Genomic DNA, 18,834 nt, shown 5'->3' with positions numbered 1-18,834 from the left:
GAATGTGGGTGAAAATGTGTATGCGTGCAGAATTAAATTAATGTTCTCAAAACATCCATCTTTTCCCATTTTTGTAGCGCTTGTCCTTGTTGAGGTCACGGATGATCCTGTACCAGCGAGCTCTACCCTGACCTGAACTGGTTGCTACTAGTCAATCACAGGTCACATACAAACAAACAGTGACTCACATTAACATTCACACCTTTGGACAATTTAGGGCAGTGCTTCTCAAACTGCACCAAATACCACCCCAAAAATATACCTACCTGATTACCCTTGAACGAAAACAAGACTCAATAGTGGTCTTTGATTGTTTCAGTTCAACATATTTTTATTAGCCCATTTTGCTCCCAGAAATGTATAATTACATTCTATTTTAAATATTAAAATGCTCCCAAAGACGTATTTATACGATTTTATGTGTTTTTTTTATGTTAGAGCATACAGAAGGCTTTGATGCAGCGTCTAGTTATTACAAAAACGGCCAGCAGGTGGCAGCGTAGTTGAAAAAATCAACCAGGGCCATGTTGCAACAAGCTAATTTACCCACAGTTCTAAGCAGATTTGTTAATAATGATGAAACTTAGCTATATTCTAATGCTAATTGCTGCAAAACGGAAACCGATAGAAAGATACTTTTTTTTTCCTGATGAAAGAAGAGACTCTAATCTTTCTTTTGGTGGGTACCATAGCAATAGAACAGAATAATTCTGTTGGCCTTGCAAAATCTGTCAAAATCCAGTAAAACAGCCGGGAACGAAGGGGGTTGCTTCAGTGAAAATGGCTGGGAGTGAATAAGTTAAGAAGAAGAAAAAGAAGAATAAGACCACCAATTTGTCCATATACGTGTCATGTGTGTTTTGTTACGTGATGGTTGAAATACGATAATTCCATGTGTTCATTGTTCAACACATGGTCACACCCAAACCCAGTGTGGCCCTTCCTCTCTCCCGCTCCAAATGAAACCAAATTTGATCTACTTAATCCCACCGTAGCCAAATTGCCAGCACCTGCTTGATTCGCTCACATCCTCCTGTCCTTAGCTTGGACAGTAACCAAGACAATCAGCGAGCTATTAACAAATTCTTTATTTCTAAAGAAATGTTTAATGGCCATAATCATGAACACGAAACATGAAACTAGTATTGCACACGTCATGCCCACATTGAACTCCATGCCCATGCATTACAGACACTCAGAGGTAGGAAACGCGCACTAGCACATATCGATAGACAGCAGGGGCTCATCTCAAAACTCTTCATTTGACACAGGACTTCAAATGAGCTAATCCTCTGTTTCTGTCATTTGCTGATTATTTTAGTTGGAATATACATATTTTGCTGAGTGTCTGTTCTATTTGGGGCGGCATTTGATACTAGACTTGATTACTATGCCTCATTGTTACTAGGTCTGCTGGCTGTTTCTAATGTTTGAAGTAATTCGGCTGCTATTATCTCAAAATAATTTGGCCACATGAAGAAAATAAATATTTTTACTGCGCTTTACTGAAAACTTTTCTCAAGATCAACCTTAGTGCATTGATTCTCTCCAAAGTTTTGTGGACATATATAGTAATGGGTTATATAGTTTTAACAGCAAACAAACACGCAGTAATCAAAATATAACCTCTCACCTTGCACTTGCCAGAGGTAATACACTGGGGTGATAAATTACTAAATAATACGTCATCCTTCGACCTCGAGTTCACTTCCTCCTCCATCCCCCTCCACTGCATTGCCATAATGGTTTATTTCCTTTGGTGGTTTCGTCCTATATGGCTGTCATGCTCCACTGCTAAACCATTAATCGGTGTGTGCCATGATGCAGCAGCAGTGAAGACGCGTGGAAACACTGATGACTATGACCTTGTTTTAAAGCTCTGATTTTTCTAACAATTCAGCATCTATGTTGAAGCGAATATTTTTGAGGTAGCAGCGGTTTTTACTTGCAAGCTTGTTTTTGCTGTCTGTAAATGACCGGTGACCAGTCCAGGGTGTAGTAAACCCTTTGCCCAACCCTGCTGAGTCATGTTTGATGTTACGCATTCATGTCTTGTCTTCCAACAGAGAAATAACTATAATCCCATTCCCTAACATTTTTCTTTTTGTCCGTCCTTCCCATCAGAGACCCCAGGGCACGGCGCCGCAGGGACCCAAGGGGATCTGGCAGGCTTTGAGGAAAGCGTTTGGCAGACCTCTCATCCTCAGCATCACATTCCGCTTTATGGCCGACCTGCTGGGCTTCGCAGGTCCGCTCTGTATCTCTGGCATCGTCCACCACATTAGCAAGGACAACCGGACCATCCAGCAACCGGTGAGAGCCTCCGAGGCACAATACATGATGTCCACTTTTTAAACTCACACTATACCTCAGAAAATGTTAAACATAATTGTCAATTAAATATATAAATATGATTGAAGAAAATGTACCTTGGTAAAATACTGAAATTACATTTTTAATTAGGAAAGTTCATATAGTATTTATGTAGGAGTATTCGGGCCAAAAGGAAAAAAAACTACAAACTACAACTCATATTTGTACCATTTATATATTTATAAATTATACAGATTTTGACTGATTTTGAAAGGCCCACGGAATATTGTGTTCTATTGCTATAAAAAACAACCTACCAAAATAAAGATTAGAGTCTCTTCTTTAATCTGGAAAAAATAATATTTGTATCTGTTTCCATTTTGCAGCAATAAGCATTAGGTATAGCTCAGTTTTATCATTATTTACAGAAAACACTGAGGAAAAGAGCTTGTTGCAACATGGCTGATCTCTTATACTCTGCTGCTACCTGCTGGCCGTTTTTTGTAATAAGTACCATTGCTTTAAGTGACTTCTTCAGGTCAGAAGCTGCATCAAAGCCGTCTGTATGCTCTAGCATAAAAAAAATAAAAAAAACACGATTAAAATGTATAAATACGTTTTTGGGACCACAGCAATATTTACAATATATTTTTTTTATACGTTTTTGGGAGCAAATGAGTTAAGATCAGGACAGTTTGATATCATTTCTAGTGATGCACCGAAAATACATTTTGGGGCCAAAACCGAAAATTAAAAATGCTTGGATGAAAACCGAAACGCCGGGAAAAAAATATGCACATTTTTTATTATCAATGCATTTATTATAATTAATTAAAATTATAATATTATTATAAAGCATTTAGGCCTATTTAGCATGGGCATTTTAACAAAGCAAAATATAAATTTAAATGCATCCACACCACAGACATCATAGACATGTTGGCAAATGGTACGTTAAACACCAAACGTGAATTGAGCAACTGAGCATTTTCTGGCGGTGCAATTGCACTTTATAGTCAATGTACAGTACTTCGCACCGGCGGGCACGAATGCGTGCGGATGTCGCATTTGAACTTCAAATCGGCACATTCACATATTCACCAACATTTAAAAATAAATACATTTCTTCACACATCAGATCACACAGATCTGTAGTCGCTCTGAGATAGTGGTAAGTGTTTACTTGTTTCAAACTGTTGATAGCAATAGTGCTAACATTAGCTAAAGTATTTAGCACGGCCACCAGAATGCCAGTAAAAAAGTGGAAGCGCTCGAGTGGCTCTCATCAAAGAAAAAAAGGAAGGCGCTGCAGGAGAAAGAAACATCCTCGTTCGGCCATATTCTTTCGGCTTGAATTTTATTTTGGCCGAATGCCGAAAATGCATATTTTTTGCTATTTTCGGACGAAATTTTTCGGTAGCCGAATATTCTGTGCATCACTAATCATTTCTACAAAAAAAAATTTTTAGCATATTTTTCCAACAGCACCATCATGCATCAGCATGATCAATTGAATGTGGTTGTGCAAACATTCGCGTTTGCTTCTGAGAAAGAGATGACATCAGCTCTTTTGTTGGGTTTGTTCGACCAAATAACCATCTAAATGTTTTTAATAAATAATATTTCTTGATTAATATATGACAAGGTTCTGGAGACTTTTTGTCTGATAATTAGAAAATTAACCTGTTAAAATAGTAATTGTTTTAACTAACTTAAAATGTTGTGCCTTTTTCCTTTCATTTTAACTTTCCTTTATAGTGTGTCTATTATTGTCTCTCTTTAGCACTTTAAAGATTCTGTCGTTTAACCTTGGGCTCATTTTCAGCATTCTTTTCTTTAGGAGAATAGTTTAACAGATTGCCTTATTTGTTCAGTGTATGTTTTGAAATGTTTTTTTAATTCAAGTCTGAGTGAAGTGAATGTTGATGTGCAATACTACACTATCCATTTTCGTTGGTGTCCCATCAACCTTTGATAGTAATATTTTTGTATAACATATACATTAAACTAGAATTAGCATATAGCATATTAGCATATATTCAGTCTACAGTATAGTAATAGCAGTGTTGTTGACTGGCAACCAAAAATGTGTGTGCAGGCCTAATAGCTTTTTAAGGCTCCAACATGTGGAGATAGCAACGATGCAACTTTCTACCTGTACAGTATTCACTCAGTGATGAGGTCTGTGCAATGCTAGCTGCTAGCTGTCATGAGCGAAAAGGAGATTCATCTTATCCCATGAAAAATCAATATTTCAGATATGTCGTCACGATTTAATTAGCAATACATTTGAATTAGCAATAAACTCACACAACATGGAAGGTATCACCTGGCATTCTGATCACTCCCAAAGATCAACCTTTCAATCATTCCAGATGCCCTTTCTCTCCATCTGGCACGCCACTTGGGTGGAGCACTAATTTAGGACCTGTTAAATATTTATGAGACTTATTGCTGCAGGACCTGTCTCAATTTCAAGGATTTCACTAAAGGCAGCCCATCATCACATGAGAGAATCTCCGGCATCTAATCTGCCTGTGAGAGTATCTCTTTAATTATGAAGTCAGAAATTCACCCTCTGCTGCAGTGGAACATCATAAGCTAAAGTGAAAATAGTACAAACTGTTTTGACATCAGTCGAGGAGGATGTTTTTGAAGAGCGAAAATAGACTTGTTGTGTAATAAGTCCAATCTGAGCATTTTTGAGTAATGGCGTACTGTTTTGTTTTTATTTGTGAGCCAGACGCCCCATGTCTTTTCATACAGGAACCGTTTTGTCACGCAAAAAAAGAGTTTGATATACCCCATCTGTTATTCATACAAAGATGGATATTTATTGGAAATGCAGTTAAACAAAACGAAAAAAAAAGCTTGAGGAAAAAGAGGGATCAGAGCAAAAAAAGCAGCAAAAATTAAAACAGCATATGAGAGCAATATCCAACAGGAGTTGGATTTTGTGTATATGACAACTGGGAAAGTAGTATTACAGCCTGTGGGAAACAAGCAGCAAATAGGATAGGACAGAACAGGACAAAAAGGGAGAGGACGGAACAGGACAGAGTGTCATTAGCCAGGCAATGCTATCTTTGTGTGGCAGGTGTGGTTCTGCAGTGCCAATCACCCTTGTAAAGAATTTGAGAAAAATGACAGGACATTTCAGGTGTATTATTGCTCAGTTTCTGTGCTCAGTGCCGTGGGGGAAAAATGTATTTGCTTGGTTTGACTTCTATAAAAGTGGAAACAGATTCGGGGGAAACGGATGGATCCAAAAAGGATGGATGTCTGAAGGATGTGAGTGATGGGTTGAATGAGCCGTACTATGTGGATAGATTCAAAGATGAATAATTGGTGTGATATTGATTGAAGCAATAAATTAATCATTTGAAATTCATCCTGATACAATAAATCTTTCAGGAGGATTTAGCCAATATCCTTTCATCTCAAACTTTTCAATAATTTGTGACGGACGTGCTTGGCGGTGCTTACATTCACACTATGATACTTGTGTGTGATGTATTATCATTTTGAAAATCCTGCTTAATTCCTATGTTTTTAGGTGACATCAAAATAATGGAAATCTCCCCTTTTTTCTATCCCTCCAGATGAGCTTGCTGGGCATCGATTTTATTTCCTCCAAGGAGTTTTTGGAGAATGCATATGTGCTGGCCGTCTTGCTCTTCTTTGCACTGCTCCTGCAAAGAACATTCCTCCAGGCGTCCTACTATGTGGCAATCGAGACTGGCATCAAGCTACGCGGGGCCATACAGGTACTTTGCCCGTGGAAGTCACCAAAAATGCAGTGAAATGAGAAAGTGACCCATCCATCGTGTGGCTGTTATCTCCTCAGACCAAAATCTACAACAAGATTATGCGTTTGTGCACGTCCAACATGTCTATGGGCGAGCTAACTGTCGCTCAGATTTGCAACCTGGTTGCCATAGATACCAATCAGCTCATGTGGTTCTTCTTCCTCTGTCCCAACTTGTGCGCTATGCCCGTACAGGTAGGACACATAAAGATCCATGTCAAGTGTGGCTTTTCTGAATTGTGTACTGTATATTTAGCTTTAGTTTGCTAATGTGAAATATAATGCACATTCTTCCTGTTATGTCTAACTGCAGTGGTACAAGAAGAATCAAAAGAGTCAGCAAGTCTTTCGGATTTACCTTTATCTTGTCTGACATCATGCTTTTTGTTTTTTTGTTCTTAGAGGAATGCATAAGCTTGGTTCAGTAAGCACGAGAGATATTATAACAAGTGCTGTCAGGCGATTAAAAAACGAATCTAATTAATTTCAGGATTTTTTATTAATTAATCTAATTAATCTATTTGTATCTCATATCTGCTAAAGGTCCCCAAATAAAGAATTTGAATTATAGGACATTACAAAATTGTAGTTTATGACTAATCCATTGAATACACCAAGAAGAGAATATTTGAAATCCATATTTTTATTGTTGAAGTGTGCTTCATAAATGAAATTCAAAAGAATAAGTTTAAGCACATCAACAAACCAATTAGGCCATGCATTATTTTAAAAGATAATCTAAACTTCAATTTTGTTCCAAAAAATGTTGAACTTCCACAAGCTGAGTTTTGGTGTATGGATGTTTTTTTTTATTAGCTAAACTGGTAATCAGGAAAAGTTAGAGGTTAGAAGGAGAGATTAACAAAAATCTAAAGCTACAATATCTCTGTCATACCCAAAAGAGGCTGGGTCTACAGTATTAACTCCTCAAATTAAAAACCCACCCCAAGCGAGTTTACAGGATCTGACAACAGACAACTTTGTTCTTTTTTATGAATAAACTTTCTATTTAACGACTAGCAGTACCAGAATTTTTAAAACAACTATATTGCCCAGAGTCGTCATTTTGAGCCTAATATGGTTTTGACTTGAGTAATAAAGCCCTTAATAAATAAAGACGTATTTGCTTGTACTGCCCAAGCCATCATGACACCATCACATCTAGCAGCCTTTTTATTTTAAATTTTTTTACTATAAGCTTTCACTATACCTTGGACTGCGTCGCGACTTCCAGTGGAGCGGTACGCAGCTCCGTGTAGCCTGGGGTGGGCTGGTCTCGTTCGGACTTACTGTCTGAAACTGAAGCCATCCAGCGATCACTCATCGTGAGTCGTCAGTCTCCCTGTCAGCTTCATCTCAGAATGTAGCTGTCAAGTGTCCTCTGTTTTTTTATTCACCATGGTGATCGAGCTTGTATCCAAAGCCGCAGCCTCCGTGCTGAATGGCAGTTGCCCAGCGGCGCAACCCCGCGGGTCCCGGCGACATGAAAGATGTACATTGAAATGAGTAGAACTATCAAAATGACAGCTCTGGGAGATGGAGGTCCGAGTAAGTTTGCCTCGCTTTCCTGTGCTGCACTCGCGTCCATGTCTGCTGTTGTTACTATGCTATGGGCCAAATTTCAAATTCTTCCACATTAACTTGCCCTTTGCGATCAATTGCGTAATTTTTTTTAACGCACTAATTTGTGTGTAATTAATTAATCTAGATTAACGCGTTAAACTGACAGCTTTAATTATAAATGCAAAAGCTGATTCCTAGTATCACTAACAAGTACTGTATAGTACTGTATGCTAAGAGTCCATATAAGGGATGTTCTTCAGACTGATACCACTAGTAAATACTAGCAATTTTCTGTTCTTCTAATTCCTAGTTCCTGATCATAAAACGGCCACAAAAGGGCGCTGTCGCAAGTACTGACATAAAGCCCGGTATCGACCCATACCGATACCTGGTATCGGTACTCACCCATCCCTAGTCCGTATGCTCGAGCACCACAAAATTAATCCATGCTGTATGAAAAGTGCGCCCTGTTCTCTGACTAAAAGCACAACAAAATGAAGATGTATTCATTGTTCTTTTAATCAATGTGTGGAAATGTTAAACAGAATATATTTAATTTAGTTTTTGGTAGTGGAATTCTATATTATATTATTGACGTCAGGCCAAAACATCATAAATCACAATTTGGTAAATTTCATTAAAAAATAAAATAAAATAATCTATTCTGCTGCTCAGTCCACGTGTGGTGTTTTTACAAATTGGTGACCAATCTAAAGTGTTGAAACTGGCTTGCCCACTTTTAATGATATAATGTTTTGGAGGTACGAGGTTTCGGCCTGACACCAGCGATATTTTCTAAATGAGGTAAAATATCATCTGCCAGAGCATTATTCTGACCAAAAGTGTAGGTGACATGTGGAGAGTTATTATATGAGCAACCGTCCCCGTTTCACAGGCAGAAATGATGTTCGCCTCCTGGGAAGCTGTTGTGAAAGGTGCTGCTTCTAATGAGTCACATACTGTATAGGCTACCAGGAAATCATATAGTACTGTTCTCGCAGCTGCCTTCTCCTCACTTTCCTGTGAAGGAGAAGGTGTGAATTTGACATGTCACATTATGCCTCGTGGATGGGTGAAGGTTTTTAAGGCGTTTCCCCAATGATTACTTTATAGACCCCTCTTAATATAATAGTGAATGAAGGCAATTTTGTAAATTGCTCCCACAAGCCTTGGAGCAGTACTGTAGTCCAAAATGAAGAAAGATGGAAAATCCACCCAATCCTAGTCGACTTGTTGATTAAGAGATGTGTCCAAGGACTTAATTGTTGTTTGTAGAGTACATTATTAATGCAGCCTTTAAAAATGATCATTTGTTTATTGGTCTGATTTGATCACTACCAATTTTATATCGGTCACTGTTACATGTTTAGAGTCTGAATCTTTTTTGTTGTATTTTATCCCTCAAAGAGAGATTCAATTCAATTCAATTTAACACCACCCAGAGAACGAGATCACACAGACATTCGGGCGTGCAAGGGGAGATGTCAGAGTGAAGGCAGGCTTGCATCTATCCACGACCCCGTCGCCATTTTTAGATTTGATCCGCAGTGCTACTCTATAGCCGTCAAGATTTTAACACAATAGATGTTAGCATTTAGCTTCTAACCATTTCTTCTCTCTTTGTCCTGCCACCCGCTCGCAGATTATCGTGGGAGTGATCCTTCTCTATTACCTCTTGGGTATCAGTGCCTTGATAGGAGCAACTGTCATTGCTGTGCTAGCGCCCGTTCAGTATTTTGTTGCTACAAAGCTGTCACAGACGCAGAAGAGCACTCTGGTAAGTAAAACCATTGGCAGGTGCTTTCTATTTTAGTAGTCATACCAGTCAGAAGGTCGCTCGTGCTGTAAAATCGCCGACATACGCATGATATGGGTCAGCAGTTGCACACTATTGTGCATTTGTGTGCTATTTACAGTAGCTTTGCTGTTTATATTTCATTCATTCATTGACCCGAGCTCCAGCCTTGAATGTGTTTGAATTGGTTCTTCCAGGTCATTACACTCACTGCCTAACTGCTGTTTTTCACTCAGTAAACCAGCTGTTAGACAGACAGAACTTGACAAATAGTGTTAGTCAACATTGGTTTGCACGTGTTTTCTCAGGTAACAAAGTGACAAATTACCAAGTAATGAAGTGGATGTAATGATGGCAGTTAAGCACACATACATACAATGCCAACAAAAAAGTCGAGCTATCGGTTGTGTGGGTAAGATTGCGGGATGAACCCAGAATGTACATTCACATTTACAAGTGACCTCTGAACTTTTAAATGACATGTGAAAGTGGAATACCCATAACTTTAGTCATATATGCTTGCCTTGGTATGAAAACTGTCTGTCTGTGTCTTCTCAGGAATACTCCAGCGAGCGTCTCAAGAAGACCAACGAATTGCTACGAGGCATCAAATTACTTAAACTGTATGCGTGGGAACGCATCTTCTGCGACAGTGTGGAGGAGACCAGGGGCAAAGAATTGACCAGCCTGCAGGCCTTTGCGCTTTACACTTCCATATCCAGTAAGATATCCTGAGCACTGTCCTCAACAAATGTTTGATTTCAGTACATGTCCGCGATAACAAGACATTCATCCCCATGTTTGTTTTAGTCTAATCTTCTCAAATAACAGTCCTTTGATACCCATGCTGAATAATTTCAGATTTATGACTGAATGTGAGAGTACAGCAACAATACATCCAACAATCATCCATCCAAAATGGATGTAGTTTTAATAACAAGCATATTTGAAAGAGATGACCACACTGCAGTACTTTTTGACGAAAAAAAATACTCATTTGTGTCCCAATGTGCACTCACAGGCAGAAAAACAAAACAAAAAGACATCCCCTTGATAACCAAGTGTCTGTTTTTCTGTTGATTTCCAGTCTTCATGAATGCAGCTATTCCAATTGCAGCTGTGCTGACGGTGAGTGGGAAACAGTGGGTTATGCGTTTGCTATTATTGCCTGCGTGTAACAGGGGTTAAAGTTCTCCGTCGTGGGTGCACCCCATAAACAATACCAACGTCTAACCCTAACCCATATGCTGGCTAACATACATGCTAACAGTTGACACGTTTACTCGTCATTTACATCGCCAAACTTTATACAACATATAAATCGCATCACTAGTGTTTTCCAAAAACAGCTGTTGCATATCGACGTCTGAGATTGGCTGAATAACATCACGTGATTTGTAGCGGTGCATGCTATTGGTTCAACTGACATAGTAGTCTGCGCGCGTTGCCTGCGCGTTTAATAAAATTTACGACTTGATTTGGGGAAAATGTGCACTAATTACGAGTGCCAACAAACTAAATCTGATTCCGAAAAAAAGAAACTTCAAGTTTAGTCTAACACAGCCATGTGTGGTGGACTGAATATGACAATAGCGTGCAATGAACCCTTTGTGTCATTGTAGAAATCAATTAATTATTAACATTATCCTCTTTATTATATTTTTTAAAATCATCTCACTGGCTGCAGCAAAGCTTTGGGCTGGGGACGAGTTTGCTTGCACTTCCACATTTTGTGCGTTGACCTTCTGCCAGGCACGGGCGGGCCTATAGTTCTATTGCACCACTCAAGTAATATATTTTAAGGGAATGAGAGGAGCTGCTTTAATTGGTGGATCAAGTTGGCTGTGGTCACGCTCACAACGGAGCAAAACGGCCTATTTAGCATCCGCCACATTGCACCTGCTTGCACGCGCCAGACTGCACTTTATTTTTGTGCTGTGCGCAAAAAAAGAACCTGTTGTGTTTGTTTTAAATCTACATTTAGCAATTTAGCAACAAAAAAAAAAGCTCCGTTAATCGATGACAACTGTCGATTTTTTTCCTAGTCATTCTTCACTTTGTGCTATTCTGCAGACGTTTGTTGTTCACGTGCACATCTCGGAGGACGCTGACCTGTCTCCAGCCGTGGCCTTCGCCTCCCTCTCCCTCTTCCACATCCTGGTCACGCCTCTCTTTCTGCTCTCCAGTGTCGTGCGCTCCACCGTCAAAGCTCTTGTCAGGTAAGGAAGTGAAAAAATACTGCCAAGGTGTAGGTTGTGGTTTTGTTTTGTTTTTAGAAAAAAGACTCAGCAACACCCTGAGGGCAGCAAAATATGCTTTGTTGTTTTGACCGAACTAAAGTGTGAAAGAGTGCCACGTGTCAGAATGTCAGCTATAGTGGAGGATTTGTGAGAATAAGTACGGTGAGAAATCTAGTTGTCGAGTTGTATCTACAAAAATGTGTTGTCATTAATTACCAAGCTCTCTTTGTCCCCCAAAATTACCCTACTAGACATAAAGCAAACAGTATGACAAAGGTTTTACTCTTTGGAAAGAATATCCCTTTAATTGTTCATAAACAATATATTACCATTTGACAATAGCAAATACAATAAATTGATTGCTAGTAAACAATGATTGCATCATTTGGAAGTCATTCCCCAAATAGATCACGATGTGATTAAGCAAAGGCTGTCCAGGCAATGAGGTCATGTGTTAAATTTTTTTTTAAATATTACATTATGGACCATCTAATACTTTATAATCTCTATACTTTTTATGCACATTCATTGTGTTATTTTCCTTTTTTCTTCCCTTTGTTCTGGAGGCTGACTATATAGTCATTTGAAAAATCTATTTTGGGACCAAGTGAACTGACACACTTTGATACATCAGCGGTATGGAGCGTGAATCAGTGAAGTTACTTCTGACATATTTTTCCTTTCTCTAACACTGCATCTTAAGTCATTAGATGATTCTAATGATGGGACGTGTGTAAGGTGTGCGTGGGAGAGGGTGGACCCAAATGCGGGCAGAAACAGCAGGAGACAGGAATGGAGTTATGTGAGGAACTTTATTAGAACATGTAGAGACAGGTGAGTGGACGAGGACTGGACATGACGTGACTGGGCGGGACGTGAGAAGACTGGTCACCATGACTGGATGTGACGCGAGTCGACGGGTTGCCAAGACTGGACTAGGCACGGACCGTCAGTCTGTCAACAACAATGTCGGATAGCCGTGTCGTAGCCTCCTTGGCTTGCTTATGCTTTTGCAGCAAAACATTTAGCTTCTTTATTCCCACGTTCAACAAGCGGTGTTGTACTTGACTCACCCGCCATTGTCACTTCTCCTGTAATCGTCTTTTTCATGTTTGTTTTGATACACTCAAAGCCATGTTTGTTCTGTAGATTGCAATAAAGTTAGACACAAAAAAGGGTTTGTCTTCGCCGCTGATTCTTCTTCTACGCTTTCCGTTAACTCCCTGTGGCTGCGCTACAGCGCCACTCCAGACTTGGCATATACATTACAGCCGTTAAACGTCCTCAGCGTCTTCTTTTGGACACATGCAAGTCTTGAAATGCTTCTGTGTGTACGAGATTTGTTTGAGGAACGAAGCCGGCTTTGCTTCCGTCTGGACGGGGGCCTCAATACACCAACACTAATGAGACACACCTGGGGAACATAATAGGCAGAGGGCACTGAATGGTCACATACAATGGGAAGGGAAGAGAAACACAAGTGGATGTGATCAGACATAACGAGACAGGGGAAGAACTCAGGAACACATGACTAACAGCAATCATAGACAAACACGACAAACGCACCCGAAACAAACCCCAACCCCTACCAAACTAAAACATGACAAAGTTAACATTAAAATCTGGCTGTTTTTCTGTATGGTATTGCTGCCCTTCAATATAAATGCACAAGACACTATATAGTATTTATTTTGTATATAATATGATTACAATATCAAATAGTTCGTTTAAGGGAGTTCTAACTTCTCACAACATTCAGACATTTCGAAAAGCTTTTCCTGGACGTACACCCAAAAATAACACATATTAGGTAGATTATGATTAGATTATTGTCTTTTTCGTGAGAAATGTTAAGAGATTAAAGTTATAGGTTAAATATGTTATTTTTTTAATAGTGTAACAAAAGATAGTTATAGCGACCCAATGTAGAAATTTCTACATAAATGAAAACATTCTGACATCAGTTATCGTGTCTCTCTATACGCTTACATATTGCATATTAACACTTTGCTAAAAAAAATGACACATTTACAACTGGTAACTGGTAATGATGATGATGGTTTGGAAGTGTCCCAAATTTTTTATTTGAAATTATTCTAAAGTGTACCTCAACTACCTGCAACTTAATACAGGTAGACATTGTAAAAATGTGTACTTTATTATCCATCCATCCATTTTCTGAACCGCTTACTCCTCAATCAAATTACATTGACAACCATTTTATAGTCCTACTATTAAACTTTTATCCTCTTAATAATTCTATTTAATTCTTGATTCTCATCATAATAATAAACTTTCAGATGATGTCTACAATAGAATGTGTAATGAAAAAGAAAGAACACCGCCACGTTGTCTTTTCCTTTATAATTGCAGTTTCATGAGAAGTGACTCAACATTCGCTTGCTCTCTTTATGACCTGCAGTGTTCAAAAGCTCAGCGAGTTTTTCTCAAGTGATGAGATTGGAGATGAGCTGGAGCCAAGAACAACCTTGACCTCAGGCTCCAGCAACCATAACCAAAATAAGTACCAGGCTTTGGTAAGTGCATCTAATTCACGCTGGAAAATGCCTTGTTATTAATTATTCCGGTAAAGATTGCGTCCCTTGTGATAATTAAAGCATTGTAGGAAGTTGTAAGTTTAGCTCCGGGTGGTGTGAGGTTACCCAATGATCTAGTGACTCGAGTGAAGTCGGAACTCATTTGAATTCTTGATGGTCGTGTTTTACGATCGACTGGTTCACAATTTGAACCTTGGGTTTAGCGTGGATCAAGACACCCGGAGTAAAAAGTAGCAGTGGTTGAGATTAGGGCTTTGAATCTCAAGCTTTCTTGTTGCGGAGTTTGCATGTTTTTTCCTACGCCTGTGGGAAACTTCTCTTTGTTCCTCAAGCTTCCTCCCACATTCCAAAAGCACGTTTGTTTCATTGGTAAATTATTAAGAGGCGTAAATGTGACATACTGTATGTTAGGGCTGCTCCATTATGAAGAAAATATTCATCACGATTATTTTGGTAATGATTTTAATCACGATCAGGATGATGAACGTAAAACATATTAAGACAAATAATTCTTTGAAACACTATAATTATGCAAGTTCATTTTGGATGAATTAAAATGTATTAAATTAGTTATTTAAACAAATTTAAAAAGGTGCAAATGCAACTCAAACTTAGTATTAATAATCATTTTTCTTTTACCGATTATGCTGATTTTTTAATTGCGGAGTGTACATTTAAATTGTAATTGAATTTTGAGTAATTGCACAGCCCTACTGTATGTGCCTGCAACTGGCTAACTCTAACATTAAACCTAACCAGTCCAGCCTCATCTAATAAGATGGTAAGGACAACCACTATAGAACAAAGATTTGTGGATCCAAGTAAAAACAAAAAACAAATCAATTAGACGAAATAATAATCATATAAAATCTTATTTTAGAATATAATAAGGGCTGAACAATTAACTGAATTTAAATTTGCATCACAAATGTAGAATATTTTATTTCAGTTATTTGATAGGCTTTAGTTTGTATGTATGTGTATATATATATATATATATATATATATATATATATGCACACACACATTTTATTTATGTAGTGTCTCAATAAGTTAGTGCTTAAGAAGTGCATTCCACATATTTACATATCAATCTTTCATGGAACATGACAGGTTGTTTGCATTTTTGTTGTAATTTGACTAAGGATTTACTGACGAATGTTGTTACGCCACATTTGTTTGTTTTTATGAAATTGGCATAATGAACAGCAACAACTGAATAATGAAAATGAAAATAAATAGCTTTAATTTAAGTAGATTATAAAGTGTCTTTCAAAATAAATAATAGTTCATTTGTTTTTATTTTAGCACAGGTCTAACCTATAAAACCAAAACATAAATCTGATATTGTTTATTGTAATACAGATACATTTTTTGCTCATGTTTGTTAAAAAAAAATGCAGGAGAAAAATAATTGCATATTAACTTGCAATTGAAATATTGGGTAAAAAAAAAACATTTCAATGCCATTATTGTTCAAAATTGTTCATCCCTAATTACAATGCATTCCCGCCAATATTCTGTTCAAATCACAACTTTTTGCATTGGTGGATTCAACTCAACTTGCCATCTTTTCGTCCAAACCATACCTCTGAAATCCGCCTGTTGTCATACTGTCACCCTTTCTTACCCTGTCTGTCTGAATTGCTGCAGCCCTTGAAAGTGGTGAACAGGAAGCATCCCCCAAGAGACGACTGGAACAACTACAGAACACATGAGGACCATGAGGGTGACGGACCCTCCCCGGCTGTGGATCAAGATGTTTGCATCAAGGTGAGACTGAATGAAATGGAAGGCGATCTGTTTATTTCCTGCCATCTGTGGGGATGTATTGATTGCCCTGCTCATTTAATTCTCCATCCATCCTTCCATGAATCACAGTGATTGCGACAGCTCACTCTGCTTGCAGAGCGGCATTCAATTATGCACGTCTTGTTGCACAATTACAGCTGACTGCTATTCATTCTTACCGTCCAGTCTACAACTGGATGTCTGGAACAACATCCCAGAAAACGGCAGATTTGCTCCATTTTTCACCGCTTTTAAATGAAGACTAAAGACCTTTCTATTTTCTGCTGTAGCTCAAATAGAAGCTCACTCTCCACTGTAACTTTTATTCTCCTCTCTTATCTAATCTTTTTCATTTGGATTTCTTGTATTTCATGACTTTATGTGCTTTCGTCAGATATGCAGCGGTTATTTCACGTGGACGGACGGACCGCCGACACTGGCCAATGTGGACATTGTGGTTCCCTTCGGTATGCATCAAGAGGTTTGACTGTTGACAAGCTTCCTGTCTTGTTATTATTACCTGTTTTCATTGTTGTCTATTTCAGGCAAGCTGACCATGATTGTGGGTCAAGTTGGTTGCGGGAAATCCTCCCTGTTGTTAGCGGCGCTGGGCGAGATGCAGCGAGTATCAGGAACTGTCACCTGGAACAGGTCAGTTACAGGTTTGGTCGTTATCAGTGCATTCTGATCATGTTTAAAAAATAATAATAATGTATTCACTGAATAAGTGAAATTGTCAGACTTTATTTGTTAGAGTTGCAGTGAAATGTGTTGACAGTTTGTAACCTTTGACTTATTACGTGATTAATGTAGATTCAATCATAACGCAACATTAGACATGTATAGTATTTTCACTCATTCACTGCCATTGACAGCTATAGACGTCAAATATTCATTTGAACTATTTCTATGAGTTTTACATTTTTTTCCACTTTTGTTAAAAGAGTATGAAAACCTAGAAAAAATGTATTATACATTTAGAACGCATATAACATTTTTGATGTCATGTGATTAATTACATTTTGAAAAAATGTATCGCCTGATGCCCCAAATAAAAAGAAAAAGAAAAGGAAAGATTATTAAAAATTAGGGGCGTCGGACGATAACATTTTTTAATTGTAATTAATCGCATGACTTTAATAGTTAACTCACGATTAATCACACATTTTATATCCGTTCTAAATATACAATAAAAAAACTCTAAGTTGTCACACTCCAAAAATGTGAAACTAATAGAAATAGTTCAAATGAATTGTTGACGTCTATTACCGTCAATGGCAGTGAATGAGTTAATAGAAAAAGAGATACTGAAATTCAGTTGAAGCCTGAAAGATTGACATTCCTCTGGTCATGATCTTAGTACATTCTTCACATAGCAGTTAGACTTAAAGGGATACTTTGCTAATTTAGCAATTTCCAGCAGTAAAAGGTTGAAGGGACAGTGTGTAGGATTTAATGGCATCTAGTGGTGAACTAATAGAATGCAACAATTTTGAAGCACCTGTACTACGGTACCTCAGAGAGAGATTACAAGCCTACCACCAAATACTAAAAAAATTTAGATTTAGATTTTTTTTTTTATCCAACACCTTTAAAAAGGCATTTTTTGACTCGCTGTTGACGGAAAATCAAATGATGTTGGCTCAGGTAACAACCAATCACGACTTACCTAACGTTTAACAGTTGAACCGTGATTGGTACATGAAAAATAATTATGTTACCAAACACACGACGGACAAATTATTAACTTCTTACTGATGATAATTACTGAAGTTTCCCTTGAAGTCTTTTAATCTCTCAGGTAACTCAACTGCAGGGGACACACATATTTTATTTACGTGTCCTTGTGCAGCATGTAATTGAGTTTCCATGACAGGATTATGCACTTTGAATTTAAATCAGGCCTAGGGGTAAGACATAGCAATAAAATATCAGTAGAATTACAGGTCAGTGACATTATGCCCATAGTTGACATACATATTATGCAGGATTGAGAGTGCACGCAGTGGACCCATAAACTATTTTTCCAATTGAATCTGTTGCCATCATGAAACCTTTATCAACTGTTTGTAATCAAATATTTTTACATAATTTACAGTCACACAAGTTTAAAACGATGTATTGTCGCTGTCGGGAGGAATCCTTCTACTGTCGAAATGTCAATTTTTCAGGAAGTAAAAAAAACTCAACAAAACAAAACACCAGCTTGTTTTGAGTTCTTAGAAACAGCTTTGTTTGAGTTGTATATCTTTTATACCATTTCACACAACAACATCAGCATAATACTACCCAAAAAAACACACCACACATTTAATCGCTAATGTTTTTTTATACAAGTGCAAAAACTCATTTAAAACATCACAAAAGCACGTCCTAAACAAAGACTCTAAATTGTCCATAAGTGTAAACGTGAGTGTGAAGGCTTATTTTTTATTTTTTATTTTTTTTAATATTCCCTTGCCCAAAGTCAGCTGGGGTAAGCTTCAACTTCCAAACCAGGACCTAATGAGGACAAGACGTCTAGAAAATTGTTGGGCATTTGTGTCACTGTGAAACATTATGGGGTATATTCCACACAGGAGGCGGGACTTCCGACTTCCTGGTTTTCACACGTCAGCTTTGTTTCCGTTTCCTGTTTGCGACTGCTTTTCCTAATGTCTGGTGGAGCTCTAATGACCAGAAACCAAACAACAATTAGCATACTAGCCTTTGTTAGCTTGAACAGACAGTATGCTAATATGTCATCACCTACCCAGTATAGCAACT

The 18,834-nt window shown here is 38.1% G+C and overlaps 1 protein-coding gene across 5 annotated transcripts in view; it reads left to right on the top strand.

The window, feature by feature from the left end:
* abcc8 (ATP-binding cassette, sub-family C (CFTR/MRP), member 8) overlaps positions 1-18,834 on the top strand; it is a 59,262-nt gene that overhangs the window by 12,902 nt on the left and 27,526 nt on the right. For all 5 annotated transcript variants that reach the window (XM_086073117.1, XM_086073114.1, XM_086073116.1 and 2 more), the window contains 11 exons: positions 2,125-2,313; positions 5,916-6,080; positions 6,161-6,316; positions 9,327-9,461; positions 10,038-10,200; positions 10,567-10,607; positions 11,553-11,698; positions 14,142-14,256; positions 15,931-16,050; positions 16,463-16,535; positions 16,614-16,719. In XM_086073117.1, coding sequence (XP_085929243.1) covers positions 2,125-2,313; positions 5,916-6,080; positions 6,161-6,316; positions 9,327-9,461; positions 10,038-10,200; positions 10,567-10,607; positions 11,553-11,698; positions 14,142-14,256; positions 15,931-16,050; positions 16,463-16,535; positions 16,614-16,719 — 1,409 coding nt within the window. The remainder of the gene's footprint in view (positions 1-2,124; positions 2,314-5,915; positions 6,081-6,160; positions 6,317-9,326; positions 9,462-10,037; positions 10,201-10,566; positions 10,608-11,552; positions 11,699-14,141; positions 14,257-15,930; positions 16,051-16,462; positions 16,536-16,613; positions 16,720-18,834) is intronic.

The sequence above is a fragment of the Leptonotus elevatus genome, chromosome 4, assembly GCF_054856555.1.
Source record: "Leptonotus elevatus isolate MCC_2025b chromosome 4, RoL_Lele_1.0, whole genome shotgun sequence".
In the NCBI taxonomy this organism is placed as follows: domain Eukaryota; kingdom Metazoa; phylum Chordata; class Actinopteri; order Syngnathiformes; family Syngnathidae; genus Leptonotus; species Leptonotus elevatus.
This window is presented reverse-complemented; position numbering and strand designations above follow the sequence as displayed.